Genomic DNA, 27,813 nt, shown 5'->3' with positions numbered 1-27,813 from the left:
TTGCTGAAGGCAGGTTGAGGCTTTCTGGAATTGGAGAAAGCTCTTCTCATCAAGAGAGGCTTTGAGTCCTGTTTTCTCAGAGCTCACCATGTGCTGTACTTTCTAGGGTACCAGTGGGTAAGGACAAGGCTGAATATTGCAACCATCTCTTTTGCCTCCATGGGGTAGGTGGGAGGTGGGGGAGAGGGGGTTCCCTCCATTGCCATCCTGGGCTTCTGGTTGGAATTTATATATTTACAACAGCCGTATTGGGATATAGCTCACATACTGCCGATTTCACCCTGGATTATATTTTAACCCCATACAATTAACTCGGGAAAATGCTGTACCTCCCTTGAGCTGAGAAAAGACTGAATTCTAACAGAGCCTGCCCTCCACCTAGGGCTGAGACCAAACATCTTGTCCAGCCCACACAGCTGTGTCTCCCCCTGTTTTTCTATTACCTGCTCCCCCTTCTCCACTTTAGCAGCTGAGAATTTTTACCCAAAGTGATTTATGGTCATGTTGTGTTGGGACGGGTCTGACACTGATTGAATCCCTTATCTCCCTCCTGTGTCCTCCTGGATGACAGCCACCCTCTCAGGTATCAATCAGTGCATCAGCTCTCTATTCCTGGGTGAGCCAGGGCCTGTCAGGGATGCCTTGTGACTGTCATCTTTATCCAGGCTGCCACCTGCCCTGCGTGGCTTAAAGGGTCTTTTTAAGGCACACAGGGGAGAAGTGCACAGAGTGCTCCCAGCCATGGTGGCCACAGCTGGGGCTGATTCCCTGTGCTTTGGATAAATTTGGGGGAATACAGCCTTTAAAGGCAGCACAGGGGACATTCGCTTGTATCAGCTGCACAGCCTCCAAATCCCTGTCAGGAAGTTGATGGGTGTGGTGACAGCCCCACCTGGCAATCCCCCACCGCAGCTCTGCCCGTGTAAACATCAACTCTAGGTCCTCTTGGCAGGTGCTCTTTGTGAAGGAGTGAATGAAGGACATACAACTGAGGTCAGACAGAAAGACTCCAGATGATCGCAGGAATGGAGGGGGCGAGGTGTAGCCCCTGAAGGCTCCTCGGGAGATAACAACACGGGAGCCCGGGAGAAAGAAACAGAACTTCTGTCTAAGCCTGGCTTTTGAATTGGCCCCAAATGCAGTGACATTTTCTTTTTTGGCTGCTTTGAAAAAGGAGGAGAGGAGAAAATGTAGACTGTGACATTAAAGATGGATGGGGCTTAGACAAATTGAACAGCTTTGAAGGTTTCCCCAGTGCTGGGAAGGCGGAGGGCAGGCTCCCCTGCGCGCTTCTGGGAGAGGCAGGCTCTCTTCTTAAGCCCAGGGAAAGCTGCATAATGAAATGGCAGCTCTCAGCCCGACCACCGGCTACAGGGAGGTTTAATATTTAACATCCTGTTGGCTGGGGAGTGCTCTGTGCTCAGTCCCCCCCCACTTCCGGTTGACATTTGCAATGGAAGCTGTCAGGGCCCCTTGGAGGTGAGAGGTTGGGCCCCAGGGCAAGGCCATGTTCTGAGCTTTCTGGTCTTCTTTGGAAAGCATTTGTGGAAAGCCTTTGTCTAGCAGAGACCATATGTCCTGGGCTTAGCTCTGCTTTTTTGCGGGGGGGGGGGGTATGGGGGGTACTAGGGATTGAACTCAGGGCCACTAGACCATGGAGCCACATCCCCAGCCCTATTTTGTATTTTATTTAGAGGTGGGGGGTCTCACTGAGTTGCTTAGCACCTAGCTTTTGCTGAGGCTGGCTTTGAACTTAGGATCCTCCTGCTTCAGCCTCCATTGGGATTACAGGTATATGTCACCTTGCCCAGAGCAGAGCTGTGCTTTTAACTTTGAAACAGATTCCATTGTCTGGCTCCTCTGCATGTGAATGGCATCCTGAAGGAGCAGAAATCCCATTAAGGAAGAACTATTGACCCATCTGTCTTGTGTTGTCTCTGGACTAATGCGCCATTTGTGGTCCATGATTCTTTCCATGATTCTTTAATGGGAGAAGTCATAACTGGAGAAGAGAGATTAGAAAGAGGGATGAGATCAAGGCTGCATGTGACTCTGAATGGCAAGGACTTGAAGGTCACTCAAGCCCATCAGTTACCCCCAAATGGAGACTCTGAGTCTATCATCCCAGAACTGGGGTCCAGAGCCAATCTAAGCTGTGTGTTGAATTCCTCTTTGACATCCCATAGTCTCCAGGCTGGCACCTTCTAAGATCTGTCTACATAAGGAAAGGTTAAAAACCAAAGGAAACCTGGGTGCTGGCGGGGCTGAAGCCCAGGCTCGTTCACAGGAAAACACACAGACCCTGATAGGAAGCAAGATTCATGAAGAACTAAAAAATACCCATCCTGGGCTGGGGATGTGGCTCAAGTGGTAGCGTGCTTGCTTGGCATGCGCGGGGCGCTGGGTTTGATCCTCAGCATCACATAAAAATAAAGATGTTGAGTCCACTGAAAACTAAAAAATAAATATTTAAAAAAAATACCCATCCTGCCTGAATGCCACAGGTAGGTGCCAGTTCACAGAGGTCCTAGCTGCTGCTGGCTGCACAAAAAAATTCATGTAGCACACAGGTCAGATGGAATTTGAGTGGCTTTTTGATTATTAGTCTAGCTGAATTAACTTCTCCCGCCTTTGGGCTCTGCACCCACCACGCAACAACACAAATTGAAAAAGTGGGGTGGCAGGCAGTGGCAGTGGGGGCCGTGTTGGTGAGGGGACCGTGGGGACCTTCCATCTTGTTAATGTAACACTTCCTTGTGTGATGGGAGCTGAGCGCAGCCTGTAATGAATTGCTCCTCTGGTAATCATTCACCAGCTCATGGTGACCCGGGTGTTTTTGCTGTGCTACACATTTCCAGACTTTCACAGTGACTTGTCAGCACCTAGTAAAAATGATTTGGATGCGACCCATCTCTTCGTGTGATGCCCTCCCCAGCTGCCTTTCATCTCGGTTGAAAGAAGGAGTAGGTGGGACCACCTGGAATGGAAACGGTAGACTCCGGAGCTGTGGTGTGATTCCAAGCCCATCTCACAGGCAGATGAACGCAGGCATGCCAAGTCTGTGGCACTCACGCTACGCTGAGCCACGCTCTTTGGTCCAAATGGCTCCAGAGTGGCCTCTGCCTTTTGCACCTGTTGTTCCTCGCTGCACGATGATCTCTGCAGGCAGTTTCTTTCTTTGCGAGTGCATGGGTGCAAATGGTGCTAACAATTAGGCATCTGGGCACCCCATGGGTTCTTACCAACTCTGGTGTGAAGATCCATTGATGGCGGGGGACAAGGCTATCGTCTGAGTCACAAGCGTGAGCGTTACCATCTGCAACTGTAATTCCAGCCACGTGGTCAATTGTAAGAAGGGGTTTATAACCAGCTTTTACTGCATTTGTGGATCATGATGATTAAACAACAGATGGGAAACCCAACCAAGATTTCTAATCTCTACCTCTCCGCTGATGGAGGGGGCGAGGTCTGGGGGCATCATTTCGTGGCCTCTCTCGGTGGCAGAGTCTATAATTAGGGCAGGCACTACTCCTCTGATTTTCTGCCACTGTTTTGTACACTCTTTGTTATCAGACCATGGGAACTAATTTTGGGTTTGGAAAATATGGCCCCCTGCATCCAGGGACAGTCCTAGGAAGCCCACGGCTAAGAGAAACTTCTTAGCTAGGCATACCAGGAATAATACAGAACACCCAGTTAAATTTGAATTTCAGATAAACAATGAACACATTTTTAGTTTAAGTATGTTCCAAGTATTACATGAGAATTTTAAACAAGAGGCTTTTCAAAAATAAGCAAGATGCTTTTACATTTTTACATGACATAAAATTTATCATTTTGACCATTTGAAGTATACAATTCAGGAATAGTAGGTACATTCACAATGTACACTCACATTGCCCCTATCCATTTCCAGAACTTTTTCATTATCCCAAGCTCTATACCCTTTAAACAATAATTCCCCATTCTTTCCTCTGCCCAGCCTCTGGTAACCTCTGATCTTCTCTCTGTCTCCATAAATTTACCTAGTCTACATGCCTTTTATAAATTGAGTCATAGGATGCCTGTCCTTTCATGTCTGGCTTAATGGCATAACATTTCAAGTCCATCCATTTATAACATATGTTGGAATGTCATTCTTTTTAAGGCTGAATAATATTCCATTGTATGTATTTTTGTTGATTTATTCATCTGTTCATGGGCATGTGTCATCGCCTTTTGGCTATGGTGAACAATCTGCTATGAGCGTGGACCCACAGGTATCTGTTTGAGTTCCTGCTTTCAATTATTTTGGGTACATAGATCTGTAAGTGGAATTGTTGAATTGCATGGTTATTCTGTTTAACATTTTGAGGAATTGCCATATTGTTTTCCATCGTGGCTGCATGGGACATTTTGATTTGCTAAATCTGGCAACCCTCCAACTGTTTCAACAGAATTTTAAATTGAATATTTTATTTAACTAATTATCATATTTAAACAGAAATCAATAGTGACCATCTCCATGTTGGAACTCGTGGACATAATTTCTCAGTTCAGACTCTCAGAAAATTATTTGCACATTTTCTACTATGCTGAAGCACAGGGAGCAATAAGCAAGTGCTAAAACACTCACCTTTGAGTCTGAACACACTGGGCAGCTTGATGACTTTTAGAGGGTGAATTTATACATCATTAATTCATTCAACAAATATTTATGCACGTGCAGTGGTATCAGATAAGAGTTGAGTGTCCCAATGCAAAAGGGAATGAGATGTCCTCCTTATCCCCACTGTTCCTGGGCTTCTACCTTTGCACAAACCAGCTCTTCTGCCTATTGACTGCCCCACGCTCTTCCTGCTTATGCAGCTCACCTAGGATGTTGGCTCCCATGAGAAATGATGCTCAGATTTCTACTTCTTCACACAGCTCTCTGCACTTTGATTGGCAGCTCCTGCCATGATTATTAGATGTGTTTATGTGGTAATTTGATTGGCCTGTGTCTGTCTCTTTCTCTCTTTCTTGACTGTAAACTTCCTGAAGACAGGGACTAGGTCATTTTGTGTTTCATCTATCATCTCCTAGCTCCTAGCAAAGCACATTATAGGCGTTTAATATAAAACATGTTGATTATATAAATGGATATGGCATCAATCCCTGCCTTAAAATATAGTGGGACATAGACAGGTACGCATGACAATGCCTGTGGAAGTAGACAGTGAAGGGTTCTGGGCAACAGAGCAATTCTGCTGCTGGGAAGCGAGGTTGGGAACCAGTCCCAACCCAATAGAAACCACTCCTGGATGTCAGAGCTGGGGGCTCAAAGTTCATTCTGCACAAATGCCCATTTTACAGATGGGAAAGCTAAGATGTGTCATGCCTTCCCAAGGCCACACAGTTAGAGGCAGAACTGAACCCTGACTTCCTAAGTTCCCAAGAACCTGTCACTGCAGGTTTACCGGCCGTGCAAGAGAGCCTCCTGTCCCTTCGGCATGTTCAAGTTCAAGGGGACTTCAAAACCCTGTAAGCTTTCTTGGAGCTCCCCCAGGCATGGCAAATATCTGACTGGAAAGAGAAACACAAATGCTCAAGGGGAGGTGAGATGAGGAAACAGGTGAAGGAAGGAGGCCAATCTGGAAAGGCTGCACGCTGGCTCTGGAGCTTCACCCTGTCAGGGCAGGTGGGCAAGGCTGGGCCATGTAGACACCCAGCAGCAGCAGGCCCAGGGAAAGGCTGCACTTCAATTCCCAGTGGAAGCTGTCAGGGGCTTTGGGATGAGATTTATGAGCTGAGCCGTTTCCAAACCACAGCAACCTGGCTCTGAAGCGGTTCCGAGACACCTGGGGAGCTATGGAGGCTGCGGCTTGCACCTTACAAGGAAAACCACACTGTTTCCAGGGGAGGCTGATTCTCCAGGTGGAGGGCAGTTCTCATTGGCTACAGCTTCCAGAGCCTGCTGGATTGGTGAGGGGTTCGGTGAAGTGGGTAGAGCTGAGCACCCCAAATCCTCACAGCTCTAATGCTGGGCCCCGGGACTGAACCTCTCTTAGTGGAGGCTTTCTGTAGAGACTTGGGTGCCTCTGATATGCAAGTGGGCCTGGCAGCCAGAGGTCAGGGCTGGCCTGTGTGGGCTCTGCATAGGCTGGGTCCTCTGTGGAGAGGGGCCCATGCTACTCTGATGTCACTTGACATCACAAGTGATGAGAAAGGTGTCAGATGCTCTCTGCCAGTTGGGACACATTTTCTTAGCAAAAGGGTGTCTCTTACAGAGTGCTGGTAACCTTGCAGTGACAGGAACAGCACACATACACACACACACACACACACACACACACACTTCCTTGCAGAGAAGGGAGAGGAAACAGGTGTCATTCTCTGGATAAGCTGTGAGGCAATTTGGCTCAGGGCTCCCTTGGAGGTCTCTGACTCAGGTCTCCAGAGAGAACTTGGAAGGCACATACTTCCGCCAGGAGACTCCTCTCAGCATCGGTGAGAAAACACCAGGAATGACAAGGAGAGTTGGGGAGCTGCTCGGGAGGCTCAGGAGTTCTGAGGTGGGAATTCAGGGCCAAGCTCTGCCTTTGCCTCAGCCTTGGGTGGCCATTGGGCTCTTAAGACCCACCCCATTTTGTTGCTGATGGGAATGGGTGTGCAAGTAACCATGAGGCCCTTGGGTGGGTGGCAGGGTGGCTCTGGGGACCCGAGGTACATTTTCTTTTCTGGCCACCACACTCCCCCTAACCCCCCACCTCACACCCTGTTTCCTGGGGAAAACCTTGGTCCCAGGAGCTCTATTTGGCTCAGACTGGGATAGAGCCTGAAGCTTTTGAGAACTGAAATAGTCATCTTTCCACTTCTCCAGGAGCCCCTCTTGCACTCCAGCCTCACCGCCAACGTTGAGGGGCAGAAGCGGCCTCAGCGTCCAGATGGGTCCTGTTTCCCTCAAGGATGGGCCTGTTCCAACTGCATTTCACTGGCCTGCCTGCCTCCCCTGAGGGTTGTGTAAACATTTCCAGAAGATACAGATAAGAAGAAGAAGAAGAAGAAGAAGAAGAAGAAGAAGAAGAAGAAGAAGAAGAAGAAGAAGAAGAAGAAGAAAGATTTATGTAAACACTAGATGCCTAGGGACTAGAAGTATTATTAGTTTATTAGACTTTTTAAAATACCCAATAACTCAACTGAAGGAAAGAAAAAAATGTGCTTTCGTTTTAACTTCTCTTGTTGCTTGGTCAGGAATACTGGAGAACCAGGCATCTCAGGAGCCTGGTGACAACGCAGATCACTAGAGGGGCAAGAAGGGTCCGTGTAGAGGTTTGTCTGTGGTGATGTCACTGGCCCATGAGGAATGGTGGGGTAGGGCTCCCCTTCCATCAATTCAGAAAAGCCCAAGAGTGGGGCAGGTTGGAGAGCACCCCCAACTGCAGCCTTCGGTGCCCTGTGGCCTGGTTCTGACCCGACCCCTGGCACTTCTCCCTCGTTGATCACGTTCCTGTTGCTCTGTGTTCCCAAGATCCTTTCCATAGCACAATCTTTATACGTTGCGCATTCAATTTGCCAAGCTTTTCCTGGGCATCCTGCTTAGCTCACCCCTCCTTATCCCTTCAGTCTTTAGGTTAGGTATCACCTCCTTTGAGAGGCCTTCTGTGATTGTCCATCCAGAGGAATGATCCTAGACTGATTTCTATTGGAGCTCCCTTTAATTTTCTGATAGAGCTATTATCACACGGACTGGGACCAGAGCTTATTTTACATGTTTGTCCATTTGCTTTCTGTCCTCTTGACTAGAGTGTAAAATCAAAAAAATATTCAAAAACTTTTCCTTAAATAAATTATTCAATCAGATTTCCTTTCAGGCGTGAATGATGTGGGACAAGTTCAGCTCTGGCTTACAGCTTCCACAGGGAGGGGATTCCTAGTCAAGTTTTTCCTCCTCCTGGCCTGGGGACTTACTATGCTACCTGGGAGTATACCTGGCCTCCTTTCACTATCACTGGCCAAGTTCTGGTTTGTTTTGTACCTACTAATCTTAATCAGGATAATTTAAATTTCCCCTAGACCAGTGGTTCTTAAACTTGAAAGTGCATCAGAATTTCCTGGTGGACTGGTAGAAACATAGATCCCTAGGCTCTGCCCCCTGAGCTCCTCATTCATCTTGTGGGATGGAGCACAAGAATATGCATCTCTGACAGGGGCCCAAGGGATGCTCCTGCTGCTGGTCTGAGACCACACTTTAAGAAGCACTGTCATAGACGTTGGAATCTCCAGACATTGACAATTTAGAGTTTGAGTAGAAAGATAGCCTCAAAGATTCTAAAACTGCAAGGCCTGGCAATGTTGAGAGAAGAGGTATGTTTGTAGGGATCATAACTTGTGAAGTCTACTAGGTAGCACTTAAAAAGTGGCCCATCTGGCCAGATGGCCTGTTACCCATCCCCATAATGAAATGAAATGAATGAAATATATTCATTTTATAAAAATCCAATCAGCCAATCAACCCACTGACTCCAATGTTGGGAAGCATTGTCTCTTAAGGGATGAGTGTGTGGTCCCCAAATTCATATGAAGCCATAACTCCCATTGCAGTGGTATCAGGAGGTGAGGCCTTGGGGCAGTATTGGTTTACATGAGGTTGTAAGGGTAGGACCCTCATGGAAGGGGGGTTTAGTACCCTCAAAGGAGGAAGATGGCCAGATTGCTGTCTCTACAGCAAGGCCAAATGCTACCCACAAGTTAGGAAGAGGCCCTCACCAGACCCTGAATCTACTGGTGTCTTGAACTTGGACCTGAAGCCTCCAAAACTGTGAGCAATGAAAGTTTAAGTGACCCAGACTGTGGTTCTCTTATAGCAGCCCAAGCTGATGAAGCCAAGGTGTGTCCCAGGACATGAGGCTTTCAGTGCTAAAACTCAGGAAAGTCTCCAGCATGCTTGGACAATTTGGTCACTCGAATCCCATGTTTCTTTGTTTCCAATAAAGAAAATGCAGAAAAATGTCTCTGGTATAATGTTTATTTAAATAGCAATCTTAAAAAGGCTTTATACAAATCATATAAACACAGTTTGACATTGTTGTTTATTTTTTACATTGAAGAATCACAGTAAAAGCTCTCAAGTTCCCGTGATCTGGCTCAGCCAGCAAATGGTCGAATACCTTTAACTGCAAATCCAGGAAAAGTTAACCTTCTGTATGACAGTTTAACTTTTCCCCTTGTTTCCTTGTCATTCATGCTCATTCCGTGGACCCTCATTCCTGTCAACTCCCCAAACCCACCCAAGAGAGAAAGCAACCCTGTGGCCCTGTTGACCGCCTAGTCCAGGAGAGCGTGGAGGTAATATGTCATTCAGTACAAGGCAGAAAAGACATCAATACTGTGAGTTGGGCTTCCCGAAGGGAACAGTTCAAGAAAACGGGTCAGTTAGCCTACCTGCAGATAAAGAAAACAAACGCACCAAGGTGTCCCCTGGCCAAGTTAGAATCGCACCCAGCTGTCTTCCTTCAAGTCTTACGACAGACCAGCCTCCAGCCTTGGTGAGGTATCTACATGTAGCCCTGGGGACCTGCTTCTGTTCAGCACACAGAGCCCAGTTAGGGCCTTAAATCAACCAATGGTGAATATGGATGCAGGACTTTCAGAGAGATGCAGGTTGAGTTGTACATAACTTACAGGTGAATTGCAGGCCTGAGACAGGGCTGGTCTTTGGAAAATCATAATAAAATGGCCCACTGGGCTGGAGAGGGCCAGGACTCTCAGTGAGGGCTTTGAACTTCTCTTCTTCTGTGGGCTGCTTCTGGAAATCACTAGGACTCCCAAGCTTTCTGAACACTGAACTGCATGAGAGGGTGAAGAGGAGGGTGAGCTAATTAAAAACTTTGCTTCTACTCTATGCCCGACTCAGGGGGCACTGAACACTAAGCCCTTGGGGCTTGACAGCTTTTCACCTCTAACTACCACTGTGCCAACGAGTGCTGAGATCAGCAGTTATACTCGGGGGGGGGGCCCTAGGTCAAAGTCACAACACCACCACTGTGTCCCACATGACCATTCACATACACAGTAGATACAGAGAACTCAAAGGCGCGCAAAGACACACACACGTGAATAAATAGCGGTCCGTATGAACTCTCCCTCTCTGCGTACAAGACACTGTGACATTACCATCTGAACTAGCATTTTCACGAGTTAACATGTAAAGGAACCAGCCAGTCCCATCCACCCTTCCCCTTTCACCTGGGTATGAGACAAATGAAATTGTGAGTGACCATAGCAGCAAAGATGGTCCGTGAATTCAGTTTACCATTGATATGCGATAGGCTGGGAATACTGGTTGAGTTTTAAGCATATTTCCAGCACTCAGGCAATCCTTAGGCATTAGTACAAAACCAAGATTTGGATCTCGATGTGGACAATCTTATCCTTCACACAGTTTCATTCTATCCCTGACGCCTCCCTTTCTAGAGTAGTTGAAGTCATCTAGGGATATGACTACCCCTCGGATAGCAGGGCTCATTCCATAAGTAGGATCAGTGGTGAGTTGTGGGAACAGGGAATGGAGCCATTGGGGTTGGGGAAAGAGGAATGCCGTAACTTGAAAGATATTCATGATTTCTACATAGAGGGAAAATACATTTTTCTTCAATTTTTTTTTCAAGGCACTTAATAAAAAAACACAGAAACTGGTGTGTGTGTGTGTGTGTGTGTGTGTGCATGTGTACACACGTGTATGAATAAGAATCTCTCTCTGGGGCAGTGTGGTTAGCTGTTGATCCACAGTGCTTGCAGACTGCTCATGCATATCCATGCTCTGACTCCTAGAAGGCTGGTGTGTGACCCAAAAGAGAAATCAGTGTTTTCCAGCCTATCAAAGAGACTGAGCCATCAAAGTACCTTCATCAGCACTGCTCAGCTTTGCCATCACATGACCACCGAGGCTGGCATCTCCTTCTCCTTTCTGGCCAGCACTCAGCAGTTATCTCTCACCCGTGGAGAATACAGCCAAGAGCCTGTCTTTTCTTACCTGGTCTCTGAGAATATCAAACAGAGCTATTTCTTGGCACTTAGAGACCTGAAAACGGTGTGCGTATGTGTGTGTACACGTGTGCAATGCACACATATGTGACATGAACATGTTTTAGAAGAACAAGGAGGAGGGAAAAGAAAAGGCAAAACCACCAGCTGAGGCCCCACCAGGAAAGCCTCCCAGCCACCAACTCTGGGTCTCGATTTAGCGAATGGCTCCTATTCACAAAGCACTTTAAGGCTCGTCCGCTTTGCATGTGGAGGTGCGTCTGTGGATTCTGATGTGTGAAGTCTCCTTTCTGGTTTGTTTTAATTCACATATTAAGAAAGAGTTGTTCAAGCTGACCCTAAAATGGCAATTTTCCCCTGGATAAAAAAAGTTAAAGGCAACAACATCCTACTAAATGCTAGGACTGGAAACGGCAGCTTGTAGGGTTGGCTGGCAGAACCTACACCACAGCAAATCCCTTAGGTCGCATGACCAGCAGAGGATGGGATAAGCTGGACGGCGCTTTTTGTTGTTGTTGTTTTGTTGAGTTTTATTCTCAAGATGGGAAGGCTGAAAAGACCCCTTGCTTTTCAAGTGCTGATTAGAAAGCAAAAATGGAGAATGACAATCACATTCCTCTTTTCTGTTGGAGAAGTCATTCTGCCTCTTTGAGTTGCTCACAGACCAAAGAAATAAAATATAATAATAATAATAACAAACTCACAAACGAAATAGAACTGTGACCCCCAAAGAGATGAGCTCCTGCCTTTGTCCCAGCAGAGAACACGGCCTGCTCCTGCAATGACTCAGCCCTTGCGGGGCGAGGTGGGTAATGACCCCCTTGGCGGCTGCATCTCTCTCCTTCCCTTGACTCGCCTGTCTGTCCTGTCCATACCTTCGGTATTCTGGATTGGTTTGATCGAGATTATGGCATTCAGTTTCCAAAGGAAAAAAAATGTAATCTTCACCAGCCCCTCTCTCTGGAATGAAACGTCAGACGTGATTCTGGTGCAATCCGTCACGCCTCCGAGCAGCACTTCTGGTGGTTCATCTTGACCTTGTGCTTGAGGCCATCGTAGAGCTCGAAGTTGTAGTTCTCCAGCGTCGTGCAGCTGCGGGAGCTCAGGCCTGAGTAGGAACAGGTGCAATAGAGCAGGAGCCCCGCGCAGGTGGCCCCCAGGAGCACACCCAGTGAGCTCATGGCGATGATGGTGATGAGGATGGGATCCAGGGTGTAGAGCCAGCTCTTTTCTTTGTCAGCAGAGGAGGCTCCAGCCCCTGAGGTTGGGGAGGAAGAGTTGCTCCAGTCCACCTCGTATTCATCTGTAATACAGAACAGAAGAAACGGTAGGCACTGCTTAACTCAGGGAGAAGCAACGGAGCCTCCAGCCCTGAGGCTCTTTGGAATACAGTACAGAAGAGCAGGAACTTGGGACCTGCACTGCCTAGGTTCAAAGCCCACTATTGCGGGTCCCAGCTGTGTCATTTTGAGTAAGTTACTTAACCTGCCTTTCCCTCTGTTCTCTCATCTGTAAGATAGGAACATTTATAGGTCACTGGGTGATTATTAGGTGAACTTATTTATCAAATCTTGGTGTCTGGCTCATAGTGACTATCTAAGTATTTGCTATTTAAATAATTTGGCTCACATTAGGTGTGCTCAGGTTATTTATTTATTTTTTTGTGCTGTCGAGGATGAAATCCAGGGCCTTCCACATGCTAGGCGAACCACTGCCGCTGAGCTATGCCTGCAGCCCTCAGATTTTCACAGAACCGTCAGGGTGCCTTTGGAGCACACACATGGCTGTGTGTTCCAGGCTTTTCTCTCTTTGCCTTCTCATCTCTCACTTCCAGCTGCTTCAGTTAAATCCAATGACAGGCTGGGATTATTTTCGCATGACCAGCTTCCCAATTTAGATCTCCTGGCCATATAAGCAGGAGATTTTTTTTTCCCCAGCAACTAGACCTTTCTTGACATGCATACCTCTCTGTTAAAGGTTAAATTGCCCCCCAACCCCAATTCATGTTGAAGTTCAAACCCCCAGTATTCAGAATGCAATCTTACGTAGAGAGATAGGGTCTTTATAGAGATAATCAAGTTAAAACAAAGCCATTAGGGTGGGCTCTAATCCAATGGCTATTCTCATTATTGAAAGGGAAAACTTAGACATGGACATGCATGGGAAACACTATGCAAACATGCCAGAGAGAGAGGCCTGGTACAGACCCTTTCTTTAGCCCCCAGAAAAAAACCCAACCTTGTCTACATCTTGATCTTGGACTTTTAGCCTCCAGGACAGTGAGAACATACATTTCTGTTGTTGAAACAATTTGTGGTATTGTTATGGCCACCCTGCAACACTAATTCTAGAGTGTGTGACCAAGCCATGACCACATCCAGGGCCCATTTCCTTAGGATCTCCTTAGAACTCTGAAAAGGGAAGGGTGATACTGTAATTTTTTGGATGGTGAGGAAACTGAGCTTTATAGAAGGGAGGTGACCAGGTAACTCACTCCAGGCACAGAGTAAGCAAGCAGTTGAAGTAAGAATAGGAACCAGGCTTTCCGCATCCTCATTCCTTGCTCTTCCCACTCCCTCTCAGTGTTTCTGCTGCTTGATCTACTGCAGGCTCCCTGTGCAGGTCAGTTGTGCACTTTTGTCCATAAAAGGAGCGTTGGCCAGGGTTTTGCAGGGAGAGCCTGCAGCTGGTTCACAAGGTGCTGTTTGGGTTTGTCACTCCAGTTTCTATAACTACACTTGAAGTTTTTGATTAAGGTCAGGTTAAAAGCAGCTGCTCTATAAACGGCTCTTCTGAAATGCATCCATCTCAGTCTGAAGTTGTTCTTTGAGTGGAATCGTGCTGTTGAGTGTTAGGGAGACCAACTCTGGCACTCAGAGAAGCCCAGGGAGACCTGTGCCCTTCTGAGCCAAGAGGGGAAATTATATGTGCGTGTTTGCTCAGCAGCTGTCCAGCTGGGACACTGGCTTAAGCCTCTTGAAGTATGTGCATTTGAAGTTCAGAAATAAAGCTTGGAATAAATATGCAAATAGGAAAGGAGCAGTGTGGAAAAGAAACCTAAATCTTTTTTTTGTGTGTGTGTGGGGGTGGGGTGGGGTGGGGTGGGTTACCACTGATCTACATCTCCAGATCTTTTTATTTTTTATTTTGAGACAGGGTCTTGCTAAGTTGCTTAGAGTCTTGGTGAGTTGCTGAAGCTGGCCTCAAACTTGTGATCCTCCTGCATCAGCCTCTTGAGTTGCTAGGATTACAAGTGGGTGCCACTGTGTTTGACAGAAACCCAAATCTTCAACATGCAAGAGTTGGAGTCTTGGATAGTGTAAGAAAGGTTTCCCCCAGCTTGGGGAACCAGATACCACAGCTGGCCTTGGAAAACATTCACACTCATGCTCATTCACTCAGGTTTTTTTTGGGAGGTCACCAGGGGTCAAACAGTGACCACCATAGAGGAGCTCGCCTTTCACTTCTGAAGGATTTATCCAGATTTAAAGTCCATAACTGGAGAAAGTTGCCAGAAACAGGGGGACCTGTTTCTGATTAAGCAGAGGAGACTCAAACTTTCTAAATCTCTCAATTTGACCTTGACAAAGGAAATTGATGTTTTGTTCATCCTTCTTGGGACTCTTTTCATTTATATTTCTCCAATTCTCTGGGCATCAATTTTGTTGATGTCTTTATAGCCAAACATAAATTTCATGATTATCTGCTACATCCCAGCAATACTCACCATCAATTTCGTCTTCATAGCCCTCTCTCCCGTGTATTTCTGGGATGTCCACTATAATGAAAAGGAAAACAAACAAACCAAGCTATAACAAGAAGTTCTCTCAGGGCAACCAAAAGGCAGAAATGCAACCTTTTTGAGAATGATTGTCCATTATGATGGGCAACAGGAGAGTCACGTCCATTTCTAGATCCTTTAGTATATACAGTACGGGATCATTTCTCCTGCAAATGATCTGTCTTCCAACAACAACCAGAAAAGCAGAAATGATAAGAAAGATCAGGTCTTAAGGACTAAATAAGCCCTGACACTTGTGTCTCTACAATAACTGTGATTCATTACCAGTACAGGTTTGGGTTTTATCTAAGGCACCTTTGGTGGCATCTTATGTGCACCATCAGTCTCCATTAGGATATGTCCACTTAGTGTAGCGAACTGCATCTCATTGTATGCATACATCCAAGTGGACACAAAGCACCGGAGTCTTTCTCCTCTGGATTTCGAAGAAGCCTATGGTAATTTAAGGAAGTCTTGCTTCATTGTTGTATGTTTTAATGTAAGACTAGAACTGGAATAAATGTCGTAATGTCTGTCCACCTTCACATATCTGTGCTAATATCTCCTGTCTTTCCTCCCCCAACCATTTTTCTTATTGGCTTTCTTCACAGTTTAGAATAGTCAAAATGGGCATCCAATCTGACTAGTCCCGGCTTGAATAGAGCTAAGTTAATTTACTCCGAACTTTTTCAGTATTATCACTGCCTATCCTTTTCTTTTTTATGATAATTTTTTTACAGGTGGATAATACATGTCTTTCTAGCTACAATACAGTCCATCTTATAGAAATCAGAGCCAATGAAAATTACCTGTCCAAAATGGTAAAAGATTTGAAAAAGAGAATTGAACATGTGGCAAAGAGCAGGATCTTATCATTTCTTACTATCTCTCAAGCTAATTGTGACTTCCCACGCTGTCAGATGGTCCCAGTGAATGCATGTGGCACTTTAGGAGTTTTCTTCAACCCAAAGTCAGATGAACAACCTTGAAGATAGCCTTCAAAATCCCAAACAGCTAAAGTATCAAATGAGGGGAAGAAAAGAACTTTAGACCATCCTGAACATCTTGCTCATCAACAGTACACCTCAGAGAAGATCTGCTTGACCATGGATGGAGCTAAGACTGATCCATCACTGTCACACTTGACATTCAGTCTTTCCTAGAGGGGGTGGTTTTAATCATATTGGAAGCCTTCTTCACTCCTGGCCAAAGTACTGAAGCACAGCGTCTTGCCTTCAGTGTCTAGTAAGGGATGTAAAGAACAACTTGCCAAGACCCCACTTGAAAAGACCAAGGAGAGGTGGTGCCAATCCTCCCTAAATCCAGCCACTCCTAGCAGGTTTGTAGCACAGCTACAGGCACCCACAGGCCATGCCAGCATTCCCACCTCAATGCCCATCTCCTGCATTATTCTCCAGGCTCCTACAAAGCAGGCTGTTTCCTTGGAATGAAGATAGGAACACGATTCAACAAGAGGTAGGTGGTATCTGTCACAGGGATCAAATTGAGCTTGTGAAAGTCAATATGTTTTTGTTTTTTTCATGTGTGTGTGTTTTTAACCTTATTAAAAGAAGAGAAAATGGAAGAAAACTGTCACAATTCCAACAATTAATTGTTTCAATGGGATGCTTATATGTCTTAATATCTTCATGGTTACAGATGCAGAACATTGGAATAAGAATATGTGAATCAGACAGGACAAGAACTGTATGGCTTCTGCCAATTTGACTTGTGGGCCAAATCCTGTTCTTGTTTTTAGGGATCTGGGCTCTGCCAAGGATGTGGCGAATTCTTGGATGCTAGAATGTCATCTTGCTCCATCTCACACCCTCAGGGAAGATTTAGGACACTATTGATCACGGGCTGGAAATGAAGGAAAAAGGGTAAATGGATGGTAATGACTGAGAACATTTTATCCCAGGAGATGACAGCCTCTTGTCTGGAGGCAGAGGACTGGACGAGATGATTTCCCAGGAATTGGCCCGTTTCTAGGTTTCTATGGAATCAATTGCTCAGATGCAGCTGTGATTTCTGCACCTGGAGAATCAAAGGCCACTTCAGGTGAGGAAGAACGCCTCGGCAGCTTGACTTGTCTTTTTCTTTAATCACCGCTCCCAGGAGTTTGGGTGAGTGGGAAGGGGTCGAAAAAAGGATAAGTTAATCAACATTTTCAAAAAAACGCATCTGTTCACCAAGCCTTAAAGAAAGAACAGCACACTGGGGAAAACCCAAATAAAAGGAACATTTGTACAAAAAGCAATTTACTTTGATAGCAATTTTCTCTAGTCCCTTTGCTCATATTCTTGATATCTGTGTTTGATTAAGAGCATTCTCTCTCAAAAGTCTCTTTGCCCTTCATCAGCCACTTTCCTTTTCTGCTAGTCTGTTTCCTCAAGATGCTCGCAGGAAGAAATATGGTCCTCCCACTGGGTCTCTGTAGTTCTAGAAAGGAAAGGTAAGCGGGGTATGGGGGGTAGTTACCAAGAGGGAAGGGGGTGAGGGTACTGGCTCTTTTGTGGGATAGGAGGAATGTTTCTCAAGGCAGAGTGTGAAGCAGCACTCCCGAGGAAAGGGGAAATGGCAGCCATAAGATGGTGCACCCAGCTGGGTGAAGTGAGGGCAGATATCAGGAAACAGCAGGAGACAGGGACAAAGACTTAGCAGTTTACTTAAAGGGGGGAAAACTTGGAGAAGAACTTCTAAGACTCTGTTTCAGAGGTTGGGTGTGTTTGCGGGTGTGAGATGGGTTAGGGAGAATGGAATGGGCCACACCTCTGCAAGAGCACAGGCCAGGAATAGATAGATCTTACCACCCACGTGAGTTCTACTTTGAAACTTTTTGCTCACATGACCCTGTTTTCTTCTTGGCCTCTGTGTGCAGTCAAACTCAGGTCAGCTTGAGCTAACTCTCAAATGCTGTATTAGGATCAGTGGGGGGCCACCAAGTTTGCATTCTGGTTCTCTGAGTGGGTAGGATACTGTCACAACTACCACTACTTCATTCTAACAGAAACTAAGCATCTGCCTTGTTTGGGATCCTAGCTGGCCGGATGTACACTCTCCAGTTGTTTGCCCGTATCACTGGCTCATCACTTTGGTGGGAACTCGTGGGGGCTTCTCATGAATGTGAAGATGTGGTACTATGAAATTTGGGGCTTCATATTTCCATGATAGACATCCCAGAAAGAGATGGCTGAATGACATCCTTCTTCAAGGGGCTGTCTTCACTAATCAATTAACCAATCAACCAACCATCACTTACAAAAAGGGCTTACCAGGGGGTCCAGAAACCACACTGAGGACATTGGGAAATAAAGATGTATGGGACCAGGTGTCTACCATCTTGGCTTTAGGTGTTATTGGAAAGCAAAGCCTCCCTATGCCAAAATAGCATGAAATAAAGGGAGGCAAAGTGGAGGGGTCTCCGTGTGCTGCTGGAGTCCAGGGGAAGAGACTGGGCAAATGAGATTAAGCCACTGTCAGCAGGGGACATGTGAAAGTGAGGAGGAGGATGCTTCAAAATTAAGGCTTCTACATGATGGGGCTGGGGGAGGTCTATCTCCTTATCTTTGATAGGAATGCTTTCCAATATGGCACCCGAACCATTTCACCTACACACCGGTCTCTTGGTTTTTGGCTCATATTCGTTTGTATGAGACTAAGGAATAAAAAGAGATTGTTTTGCTCGGCTACAAATCTTACAGCCTGTATTTATCCACATGAGAGTCTCTGCCCAGCCCTCATCTCTTCCACCAGCTGCTGCAGACCAGCACAGTGAGAGGAGGATATGAACTGGGGATGACTGGAAAGGTGTGGGACAGAGTTCGGGCAGAGTTGTCATTGCTTCAAAACAAAAACAACCCAACTCAACAAAACCCTGACCAATTTTCATGTTGAAATCGAAATCTCAGGCTGGAGAGTCCCCTTGTTTTCCCACGTGTCCCTTCTCTTTGCATGACGGAGACATAAAGCAGGTACTTGGTGAAGAGTGACTCAAGGCCTCACCCACATGCTGTTGCTCTGAATTTTCAGAGTGAAAGAGAGCTCAGTGGCTAGTTAATAAAACACCCATGAACTGTCCCGTTTCAGGAACTCCTTCACCTTAGAAGAGTCAAGTGTTCTCTGGTGTCTTGGTCAGTAGATTGCAGCACTATGGCACAAATGGTGAGCAGACCCCGCCAGTCACAACCGGAATCTCCTCTAATGAAATACATTCTCACTGAGGGGTCTGGAACCCTGCCTACTGCATAAGACCACACATGCTATTCAGGGGAACCACCCCCATGACACTCCAACCTGCAGCTGGGAAATTCCCACTGAGTGTGATGTAGGTCCAACAAGATGCACTCTCTATAGTCCTTCCTCTCTCCCAGCCCTTTCCCTCTCCCTCTCTCCCAACACACACACACACACGCACACACACACACTCTATTTATCTTTCCTCTCACCCTCATTTTTTCCTCCTTTCTTCTAAATTAGGACTCTTTGGGGGCTAGCATTCCTTCAATAGTTTGCTTTTCTGCAGTTTCTTACAGAAAACCCACAGCCTCCACTTACACCATTTGTTATACTGTGGTCTTCTGTGAGTGTGTTGGCCTTGACAGCATTCTGTTTACTTTCTGCATTATAAAAGGAGCTTAGAAAGATTGCCAGGGGAGTGAGCAGTTGCTCCAAAACACTGGCTTCTTTTAGATAAATAATTGAAGATGGTCCATCCCTGGGTCACTTGTACGCAGATCATTTCAGGTCAATGGTATGCGTTGGTTTTCTTTGAAGAGTCCTTCCCATGCCAACTCTGAACTGTGGATTGAAAGGCCAGGTTTGCCATCTGGAATTCGTAGCAGAGACATACTGCAGACTTCTCGGAATGAGCATCACCCTGTACCCAGAGGGAGACGTGTAGCTGCCCTGGATTAGGATCACGTGTCTGCTCCTCCGAGCTTTCATAAGTCTCAGTGTGCTCCCTGCTCTAGAATTCTATCGTCTTTATGGGGAAAAATGAGAATGGCATGAGGGCCTTTGGATTGATAAGGCTGGTTGAAGCACATGAGGGGAATTCTAAACTAAGGGGCTCCATCACCCCACACTGCTCACTGCTCCATTCTTCACCCCAGCTCCAGCCTTTCCTGGAAGGGGTCACTCGGAAGTCATCTGTCTCACGGGAAAAGAAGACCATAGAAAGGACAGGCAAAGGGAACCCATGAGGCTCCATGTTTTCAGTATGTGCCCATTTGAGCAGGACCCAGTTCTATTAATTGGAGACCCAGGAACTGACAAAATGGGTCACTTGTGCTTCCCCTTACTTTTAAGTTGGGCTCAGAAAACTTCATGGAAAGTCAGCTTTCGCATGTTTACTTAGCTCACCAAACTTCAACCAGCCTTCAAAGGATGGAAGAGCCTCTTACACCTCGAAAGCCACTGAAATCATTCATTTTTCATAGGTACCAGGTTATCATCGCTGCTACTTTCAAGATGAAGTTGAAGAAGGAGGGCAGAAAGATCCAATAAGTCATCGAACGCATCAGCAGCAGAACTGAGATTAAGCCACAGATTTTCAACACCTTGTTTGGGGCCTGTGATTTATTTAGGATAAGCTCTTGGCCACTTAGAGCCTTTGTTAAATTTGATTCCAAGTTCCTGAACCCCCTGAGTCAGCTAAATCACTGGATCGTTCAGATGGGAGTAGCCTTCAGAAAAATTCTCTCAGCCATTCTGTTTTAATCCCAGCAGGAAACATCACTGAGATCTCAATAAACCAGAAATAATGAAGGACTAAGGAGATATTTCTTGGCACTTCAAAATGTTTAATTCAGTTTAGCATTTACTATTGGCTGAAGGTCCTCCCTCCCTACCACACTTAATTTCCCTAATTCAGTTAGTTCATCCCCAGTTGCAGTGAGGAGCCAAAAGTTCAGATGCCGATCTAAACTTTGCCAAGTCTCCTCCGTTAGAAAGTCAGGCTACTTGAGAGCGGTTCATCCCTTGCTGGGTTTGGCTTGAGTCTTGAAACCCACCAGAAGATCCTTTATCATGGATTTTTATCTCTTGAGCTACAGCCAAATCTATACAAGGTCATGGAAAATAAGTTTTTAGAGTTTTTCATGTGGTTTCAAGTGGGAAAAGGGAAGGGGGCTTAGTATGAGATTATTGGTAGAGTGTGATCTTGAATGTAGTCATTATTTTCTATGATTTTTAGTTGAATAATGAGAAGAAAACACTAAAAAGATTTGGAAATTCTGACTGCAGACAAGAAGGCTGTGTGAAATGACCTAATAATACACTCAAGTGTGGAGGCGGATGAGCTAAGCTGGGGCCAGAATGCCTCCACTGAGTCCCAACAATGGCATGAAAAATAGGAGAAAGGCAGCCAGTGAAATGTGTAGCTATAAAGACAGGCTTCACAATTGTGCAGGCAGGAAAACCCCGGCAATACTGAAGGGAGAAAGTTCTGGAATCTCTCTCTCTCTCTCTCTCTCTCTCTCTCTCTCTCTCTCTCTCTCTCTCTCTCTTTTTAACTCTATCTTTGAAAAACCCAGAGCAGTTCTCTATCCCTATAAAGTAGATGGAACAAGAAATCGGCTCTTTGCGCTTCTTTTCTCGGTCACTTTCTAGGAGGGTATGAAGGTGGGAGAAACACAGCAAACTTCAGGGAAAAAAGTGTTGTCTCCTCTCCTTTCTTATTTTTTTTCCACAAGATGTAAGGGGAAAAAATTTTTACAACTTTATTTTTCTGGGAGCTTTTCCCAGTGGACTTTGACATTTCTCCTCTCCTGCAGTCCCAACATGAAGAGGTGCACTGTGATGGTTTAGATATGAAGTGTCCCCCCAAAAGCTCATGTAAGACAATGCAAGAAGGTTTAGAGGTGAGATGATTGGGTTATGGGAGCCTTAACCCAGCAAGTGAATTAATCCCCTGATGGGGATAAACTGGATGGTGACTGTAGGCAGGTAGGGTGTGGCTGGAGAAGGTGGGTCATTGTGGATATGTCTTTGGGGTATATATTTTATCTCTGGAGGGTGGAGTCAGTCAGTCTGTCTGTCTATCTGTCTCTCTCTCTGATACTTCCTGAGCCACTTTTCCCTACCACTTCCACCATGATATTCTGCCTTACCTAGAGCTCCAAGGAATGAAGCCAGCTTTCTATAGATTAAAACTTCTTAAACCATGAGCTCCCAAATGTTTTTCCTCTTCTAAAATTGTTCTTGTCAGGTCTTTTGGTCACAGCAGTGAAAAAGCTGACAAAAACATGCACATAAGACAAGTCACTCTGGGAGTGGTTGAATACAACCTTGGTCAAGTGGGAAGATGGAGTTGAAGAAATAAAATTATATTGACTTCATTTGTGAAAACTTATGACTTCTTAAAGACTGGCCCTCTTGTTTTGTAGGTCCCTGAAAAAAACTTTGTCCTCATGTATGTCACCAAGAGATTTCACTATACTTGAGAGCTGGGCTCTTCTGCACACAAAAACAAAAGACTCTGTGATATGATATTACACAGGCCAAAATGGCCTCTCTCCACTCATTCAAGAGATGGTTTTCCCCAGCAGCTTGCTGGTGGCCAAGGACGGCGAACAACAGAATGCTGCCACTGGCTTTAGACACTGTGAGAATGTGTCTACTTGGAGGGTGTACCAATTAAGGATTTGTGAGGGAATCTGACCCCTGATTTTCTGGGAGGAGGCTTTGGTGGAAGGAGGGTAGTGAGAGAGTGAAGATACAAAGGAGAAGAAAAGGGGCCACCCAGACAGGCAGAAGGTGCAGAAGTTAGAAGGTGGAGATCGAAGATGGATTGCTTCTGGTACAGAGGCAGGGGTGGAGACCAGGTCCTCCTTGGAAAAAGAGTTGGGCCCAGGGTCCCTGTCTGCAGTTGCAGAGCCAGAAAGTGATGATGCACTTGTGGGTCCAGGGCTTCCCATGGACACTACTGTTAGGGTCATACTCTTGGTCTACAGTTGGCCTTGGGCTAATGGAGCACCTTTGGGGATCCTTTGACACACCCATGTTGGCCTCCATCTAAATCCTAATGACTGTCTTGCTCTTAATACCACCTGAGACTGCCTTGGAGAGATGATGGGGAGATGCACACCAGCTGCCCAAGTCTTTGTGACACTTCTTCGGGGTCCTTGCTGGTAGTAAGCAAACACAAAGGGGAGAAAAGGTCCTCTGCCAAAGTGAAGCCTTAATAACCAGCAGATCAGCTGAGAGTAGAAGACTTTGGTCAAGGCATCCTGTTAATGAATTCTAGGGCTAGAGTAAGGAACTGCTATTGTCGAAAGCCAAGGCCTGAGATACTATGATTCCAGTTCTGTATCACAGCCTTTGCTCTTGGGAATGTTAATTATATTAAGAGATTAATTGTGCACCATTTTACAGAGAAAAAAAAACACAAAGCATTTTGTGTGTGTGTGTGTGAATTGACACCTCTGGTTCTCCTGGATCTCACACTTATTCTTGAGTAATATGCTCAGGTCCGATGCCTAACAGGTAGTAGCCCTAGATTTTTTGGAGGTCAGAGAAAGCCTGCAGAACACATATATGGCTGTAGACACTATCCATTCTGCTCAGTCAAAGTCATATTGTTATGACTCTTTTGTCTCAGCACATAGAAGTCAGTGCTCTTGTTAGAAATGGTATTTTGGACTAAATAGCAGGTCTCTTGGCTTCTCTGCTATTCCTTGCTGGAGGGGTTGGAGTGGGTTGGTAAATATGCCTACATATATAAGCATCCCACTAAAAAACAAGTTCGTTGCTTGGTGCTTTTCCTTTGGTCACATTAGTCCTGAAACTCCTTGGAAGGAAACCAGATCCCTCCTTTTCACCCAGGAGGTCTGGTCCTCTCAGAGCCAGTGTGAGGGCCTGGGTCACAAACACCCCGAGGATTTGAGACTTGTTCTTGGCATGTGGGTCTACCTGTGGCTGCTGTAATCATTTGGTCTGCAGCACAATGCTGTGCACTGACCTTAAAGGATGTTTTTTACATGAATTTTTTAGTAGAAAACATAAATAAATAACAGCAAGGCACAGCACAGTCACTCTTTGGAGAAACCAAGTGGAACTCATTAATCATGGAAAACAGAACTCTGCCTGCTGAACCCAGGGACAGAATTAACTCCTATGCTCCAGTTGCCACTTATAGCCAGGCCCATACTCCTCAAAAGTTGACAGTTTAAAAATTTTAAAATGTCCTTGGGAAGTACTCCCTGAGTGTAAAATTCCCTTTAACTAAAACTGCCCAAAGTCTTCTCTTGCAAGCACTATGCCCACTTTAGAGACAAAAAGGTTATGTGGCCTGTGCAAATGTGGCAGGGGACCTACATCCAGGGTGTCCACAGTTTCTGGACATTCTAAATAGAATAGAATAGAATATTCTCCTAAATAGGGACAGATTCACTTTACAAGACAAACCTCAGCCATTTATTTGCAGCATCTATTAAAATGAAAATAGAATTGCCATTTGATTCAGAAATTCTCTCCTAGAGAAATAGGTGCTGAAAGAAACAACTTTAAGGATGTTCATTACAGTATTCTTTATAATAATAAAAAACAAGACACAACCTGAATCCCCACTCACTGGGGAGCAGTTAATAAACCACGGCACATTAACAATATAGAATGCTATGCAACAGCTCAAAAGGAGCGGATAAGTGTGATGGCGTGTACTGACGTATCCTTGGGATGTCAAGTGAAAAGAAGCCAGTTGTCTAATCAATAGAACAAACGCTATGATGCCATACATATAAAACAAAAGCCAGATAAACCAAACCACATAATTTGATATGAACACATATGTTTGTAAATGTATAAGCAAGCCCAGAAACCAGGCTTCAAACTATCTCTGTGGTGACCTCTGGGGTCAGTGCGACTGGCTAACAGTGAGATGGACTTGTTCTTTATTATTATACTTATTGAAAATCTAGTCATGTATAACTTATGAATTAGAGAAAGAAAGAAACCCAGCCAGTTACTATCCTAAAAGTTCCTTCAAGGACCTTTTTTAGTATCAATAGTCACTTAGGCAACAGGTCTACAAGAAAAAGCACTTTTGCACACATCACCCTGTCCTGTCTCCAATACCTCCGTTGCTGACCCTTGAAATGGTCTTTCTCATTTCTTGCTCCATTGCCATGGAAATTTACTTTAGGTATTTTTTTTTCCATCTCAGAGGTCAGTAGCAGAAAATCCCAAGAGAGATGTTTTTGGGTCTCTTGTCCCCTGGAATTCGGGGGCAGGATGGCTTCTGCTGGTGGCCCCAAAGCTCCTAGAATCTCCATATTCTACCTCATGCAAAATGGAGTTTTACTCTTGGTGATTTCCCAAATCTTGCCACTTTTCAGTTAGGTTTGGGGCCAAACAGAACTCCTCTAAGCAGTCAGTGCAAACATCCTCTGGCTGAGACTTGTGGTCAGATGACTCCTAAGGGTATGGGTTTCAGGTTGAGCTGACCCTCTGTGCCAGTGCACCTGACCTCTGTGATGCTAAATTACATCCTACACCATTCTTAGCTTCTAACTTATTATACAAGGCAATTTCTCCCCCCTGCTGATTGTAAGATCATCAGCTGGTGTTCCCCTCCCCCTCCTTTTTCTCTGGCTGGATTTGTTTTGTGTTTTCTTTGGGCCATCACTGAAGGGGATGAAAGGCAAATTACAACTGTGAGAGCCCCAGTGCTCTGCACAATTAAAGAGAAAAAAAACAAGCCTGTACCTACCGATCTGCAGTTTGGCTCAGATGTGCAGCCCATAATGCAGACAAATCAAAACTTCAAAATGAAGCTCTTTTCATCACAGATTACAAAAAGGCCACAGTGTTTGTGCAAAACAACTGCAGAGACCGTGAAGAGAGGAGAGAAAAACAAACACATTGCCACATTGGCTTGGCTGGCCTTCGGTTATCTGGGTTAAGAGGGCAGTGGTTGAAGAAAGAACACACATTTAAGCCATCATAAAGGATCAGGTAGGAACACAAACAGAACATACAGGGACATCACATCTGGTATTTATGATCCACAGAAACATAATTTCTGTAACATTTATGCTTGAGCTCAGTCTGAAACACGCTGAAGAATGTTTATTGGTAACCATGCTGTGTTCAGTGTGTAAGATTGGACTTCTAACTGTCTTTGCCTTTTCTATGAGAGAAAGAGTGCCTCTAACATAAGGTCTTGGGATCAAGGTAGGATCATTCCCCAAAGTGGCTCCCCAAACAGTGATGCTAATGAAAAACAAGCAATGGCTAATTTAATTTCAGTCTGGCAAATTTGGTCCTTGGTCAGCTCAGGCAAATGTTGACTGAGCCTGGGTCTTTGTTTGAAATAATCACTTCTGAGATGCTTTTGTTTTATCTTTTACTACTGGGAACAAATGGTTTTAAGGAAAGCCAAATGTTATTTAGACAAAATGGGTAATTGTGCTTGGCATTGGAGGAAGAAACAATGCTCTAATCATGGACATTCTACTCCATTCTCCTGCAGAGGACAGATAATGACATCTGTACTGAACCATCTGCGCTAATAGTTTCTTGTAAGATCTGAAAACAGAAGCCTGTCTCTAGTAGAACTTGGACAGGTCTTACAGCTGTAAAAAGCATTTCCTCCCCGATCTAGGTTCTAACAGAACCTAGAAAACAGGACCTTGGCAGAGTAGGGACTTTGGGGCATGTATTTTTTTTTCCCCCTCAGGATCTTTCAGGATGGTCCTTGAACACCTAGAGAAGGGCCCTGGGTTGATGAAAAACTTCAGCTAAACCTCCTGAAAGCTGTGCAGTGGAAAATCCATTTGCAACCCATACTTGACCCTACTTAGAAACCTTGAACCACTCGGAGACTCTCTTTCCTATCACTGTTTTTAAAATTCCGCTGTGATTAAAATATTTTCTAGAACTAGATCACTAACTATTCAAAGAGAATGACAAAAAAAAAAGTTGTCAAATAAGATCAGGCCTTTTGAGTAAGTTTCCCTAAGTACAAAGTTTTAATGGAATAAAATGTTCTACTCTGATAGTTCCAGGTTCGTGATAATCAGAAATTTATCTTCATTACCTGCTCAAAAGCAAAGTCTAGAATATCTCTGAGCCCTGAACATGCTAAAAGTTCCTGTTTTTTTCCCCTCCCCCTGGGAAATCATTCATAAATTGGAGATCAATGTCCCTGTGAAAGTAATCATCTGGTAGGTGAGGAGTAGGATGTTGCTGCTTCATCTCCAGAGGAAGGAATCTGTCTTTGTAGAGCCAAGTACATGATTCAGCTTAGCTGGTCCCACTCCCCCTGGGGCCTTTGGAAAGTAGAGTCCGATCTCCAGGGATTTGCCATCAAGAGAAAATTTTGTGGAATCACATTTAGCAATTTAGCACTTAGCAACTTTCACAAAATCCCACACCAATCATAAAAGTTGGCTCAGCTGTACAAATTGGATAAAACTCCTAACAAGCAGTAATAAAAATAAAAAGAAGGAAGAGCTGGCATTCAGCCTCAAGGAGAAAACCCACCTACCTCCCACAGAAATGCCCTGTAGCTCAGAAGGTGATGTGTAAACTTTAGAAACATCAATTTGTTCCAAGCCTATGCTTTAACTTTGTTCTCACAGGCAAATGGGGGGGAAAAAACCCAGATGTTTGTATAAAAATATCATCATTTTATTACATTCCACACAATACATTTTCAAATAGTTTCCAACGTCCACAAGTTATTTTGACACACAGGCAACTGAGCAAATGCAAGGTATGTCACAGTTAGAGGGAGGGGGATAAGAATAGGAAGTAAAAATCTTTAGGTTTTCTTGTTTTGTTGTTGTTCTTTGGTAATTTTCGATTTTTTAGGTGTTTACTTGCCTGTTGGTTTCATTTTAAAGACTGGGTCTTTTTAAAGATAGGGTATCAACCTCAGAAATATTATTGGATTTCCTATTCTGGTTTTAATCCCAAAAATGTAGGACAAGGGGAAAAGATGAGTTGATTTTATTTTCAGCATCCTGTTTTGTCAATGGCAATGCTATATATATATATATATATATCTGTCTCTTATACACATC

General features: G+C 45.0%; 1 protein-coding gene and 1 long non-coding RNA gene across 3 annotated transcripts in view; one reads left to right on the top strand and one right to left on the bottom strand.

Moving 5' to 3' along the window:
* Positions 1–1,441: 1,441 nt before the first annotated feature.
* On the top strand, positions 1,442–7,821 carry LOC125618188. Its single transcript, XR_007349446.1, has 3 exons — positions 1,442–1,479; positions 2,859–3,348; positions 6,842–7,821. It is a non-coding gene; the product is annotated as an uncharacterized LOC125618188 (long non-coding RNA).
* A 1,149-nt stretch (positions 7,822–8,970) lies between these two features.
* The window catches only part of Nrp2 (neuropilin 2), a 121,567-nt gene continuing 102,724 nt past the window's right edge, over positions 8,971–27,813 (bottom strand). For both annotated transcript variants that reach the window (XM_048808389.1, XM_015481295.2), the window contains exons 16-17: positions 14,732–14,782; positions 8,971–12,307 (exon numbers count right to left, since the gene is read on the bottom strand). In XM_048808389.1, coding sequence (XP_048664346.1) covers positions 12,003–12,307; positions 14,732–14,782 — 356 coding nt within the window. In that variant the 3' untranslated portion in view covers positions 8,971–12,002. The remainder of the gene's footprint in view (positions 12,308–14,731; positions 14,783–27,813) is intronic.

Source organism: Marmota marmota, unplaced genomic scaffold (genome assembly GCF_001458135.2).
Source record: "Marmota marmota marmota unplaced genomic scaffold, marMar, whole genome shotgun sequence".
Lineage (NCBI taxonomy): Eukaryota > Metazoa > Chordata > Mammalia > Rodentia > Sciuridae > Marmota > Marmota marmota.
Note: the sequence above shows the minus strand (reverse complement) of the source record. Positions and strands in the feature narration are given on the sequence as shown.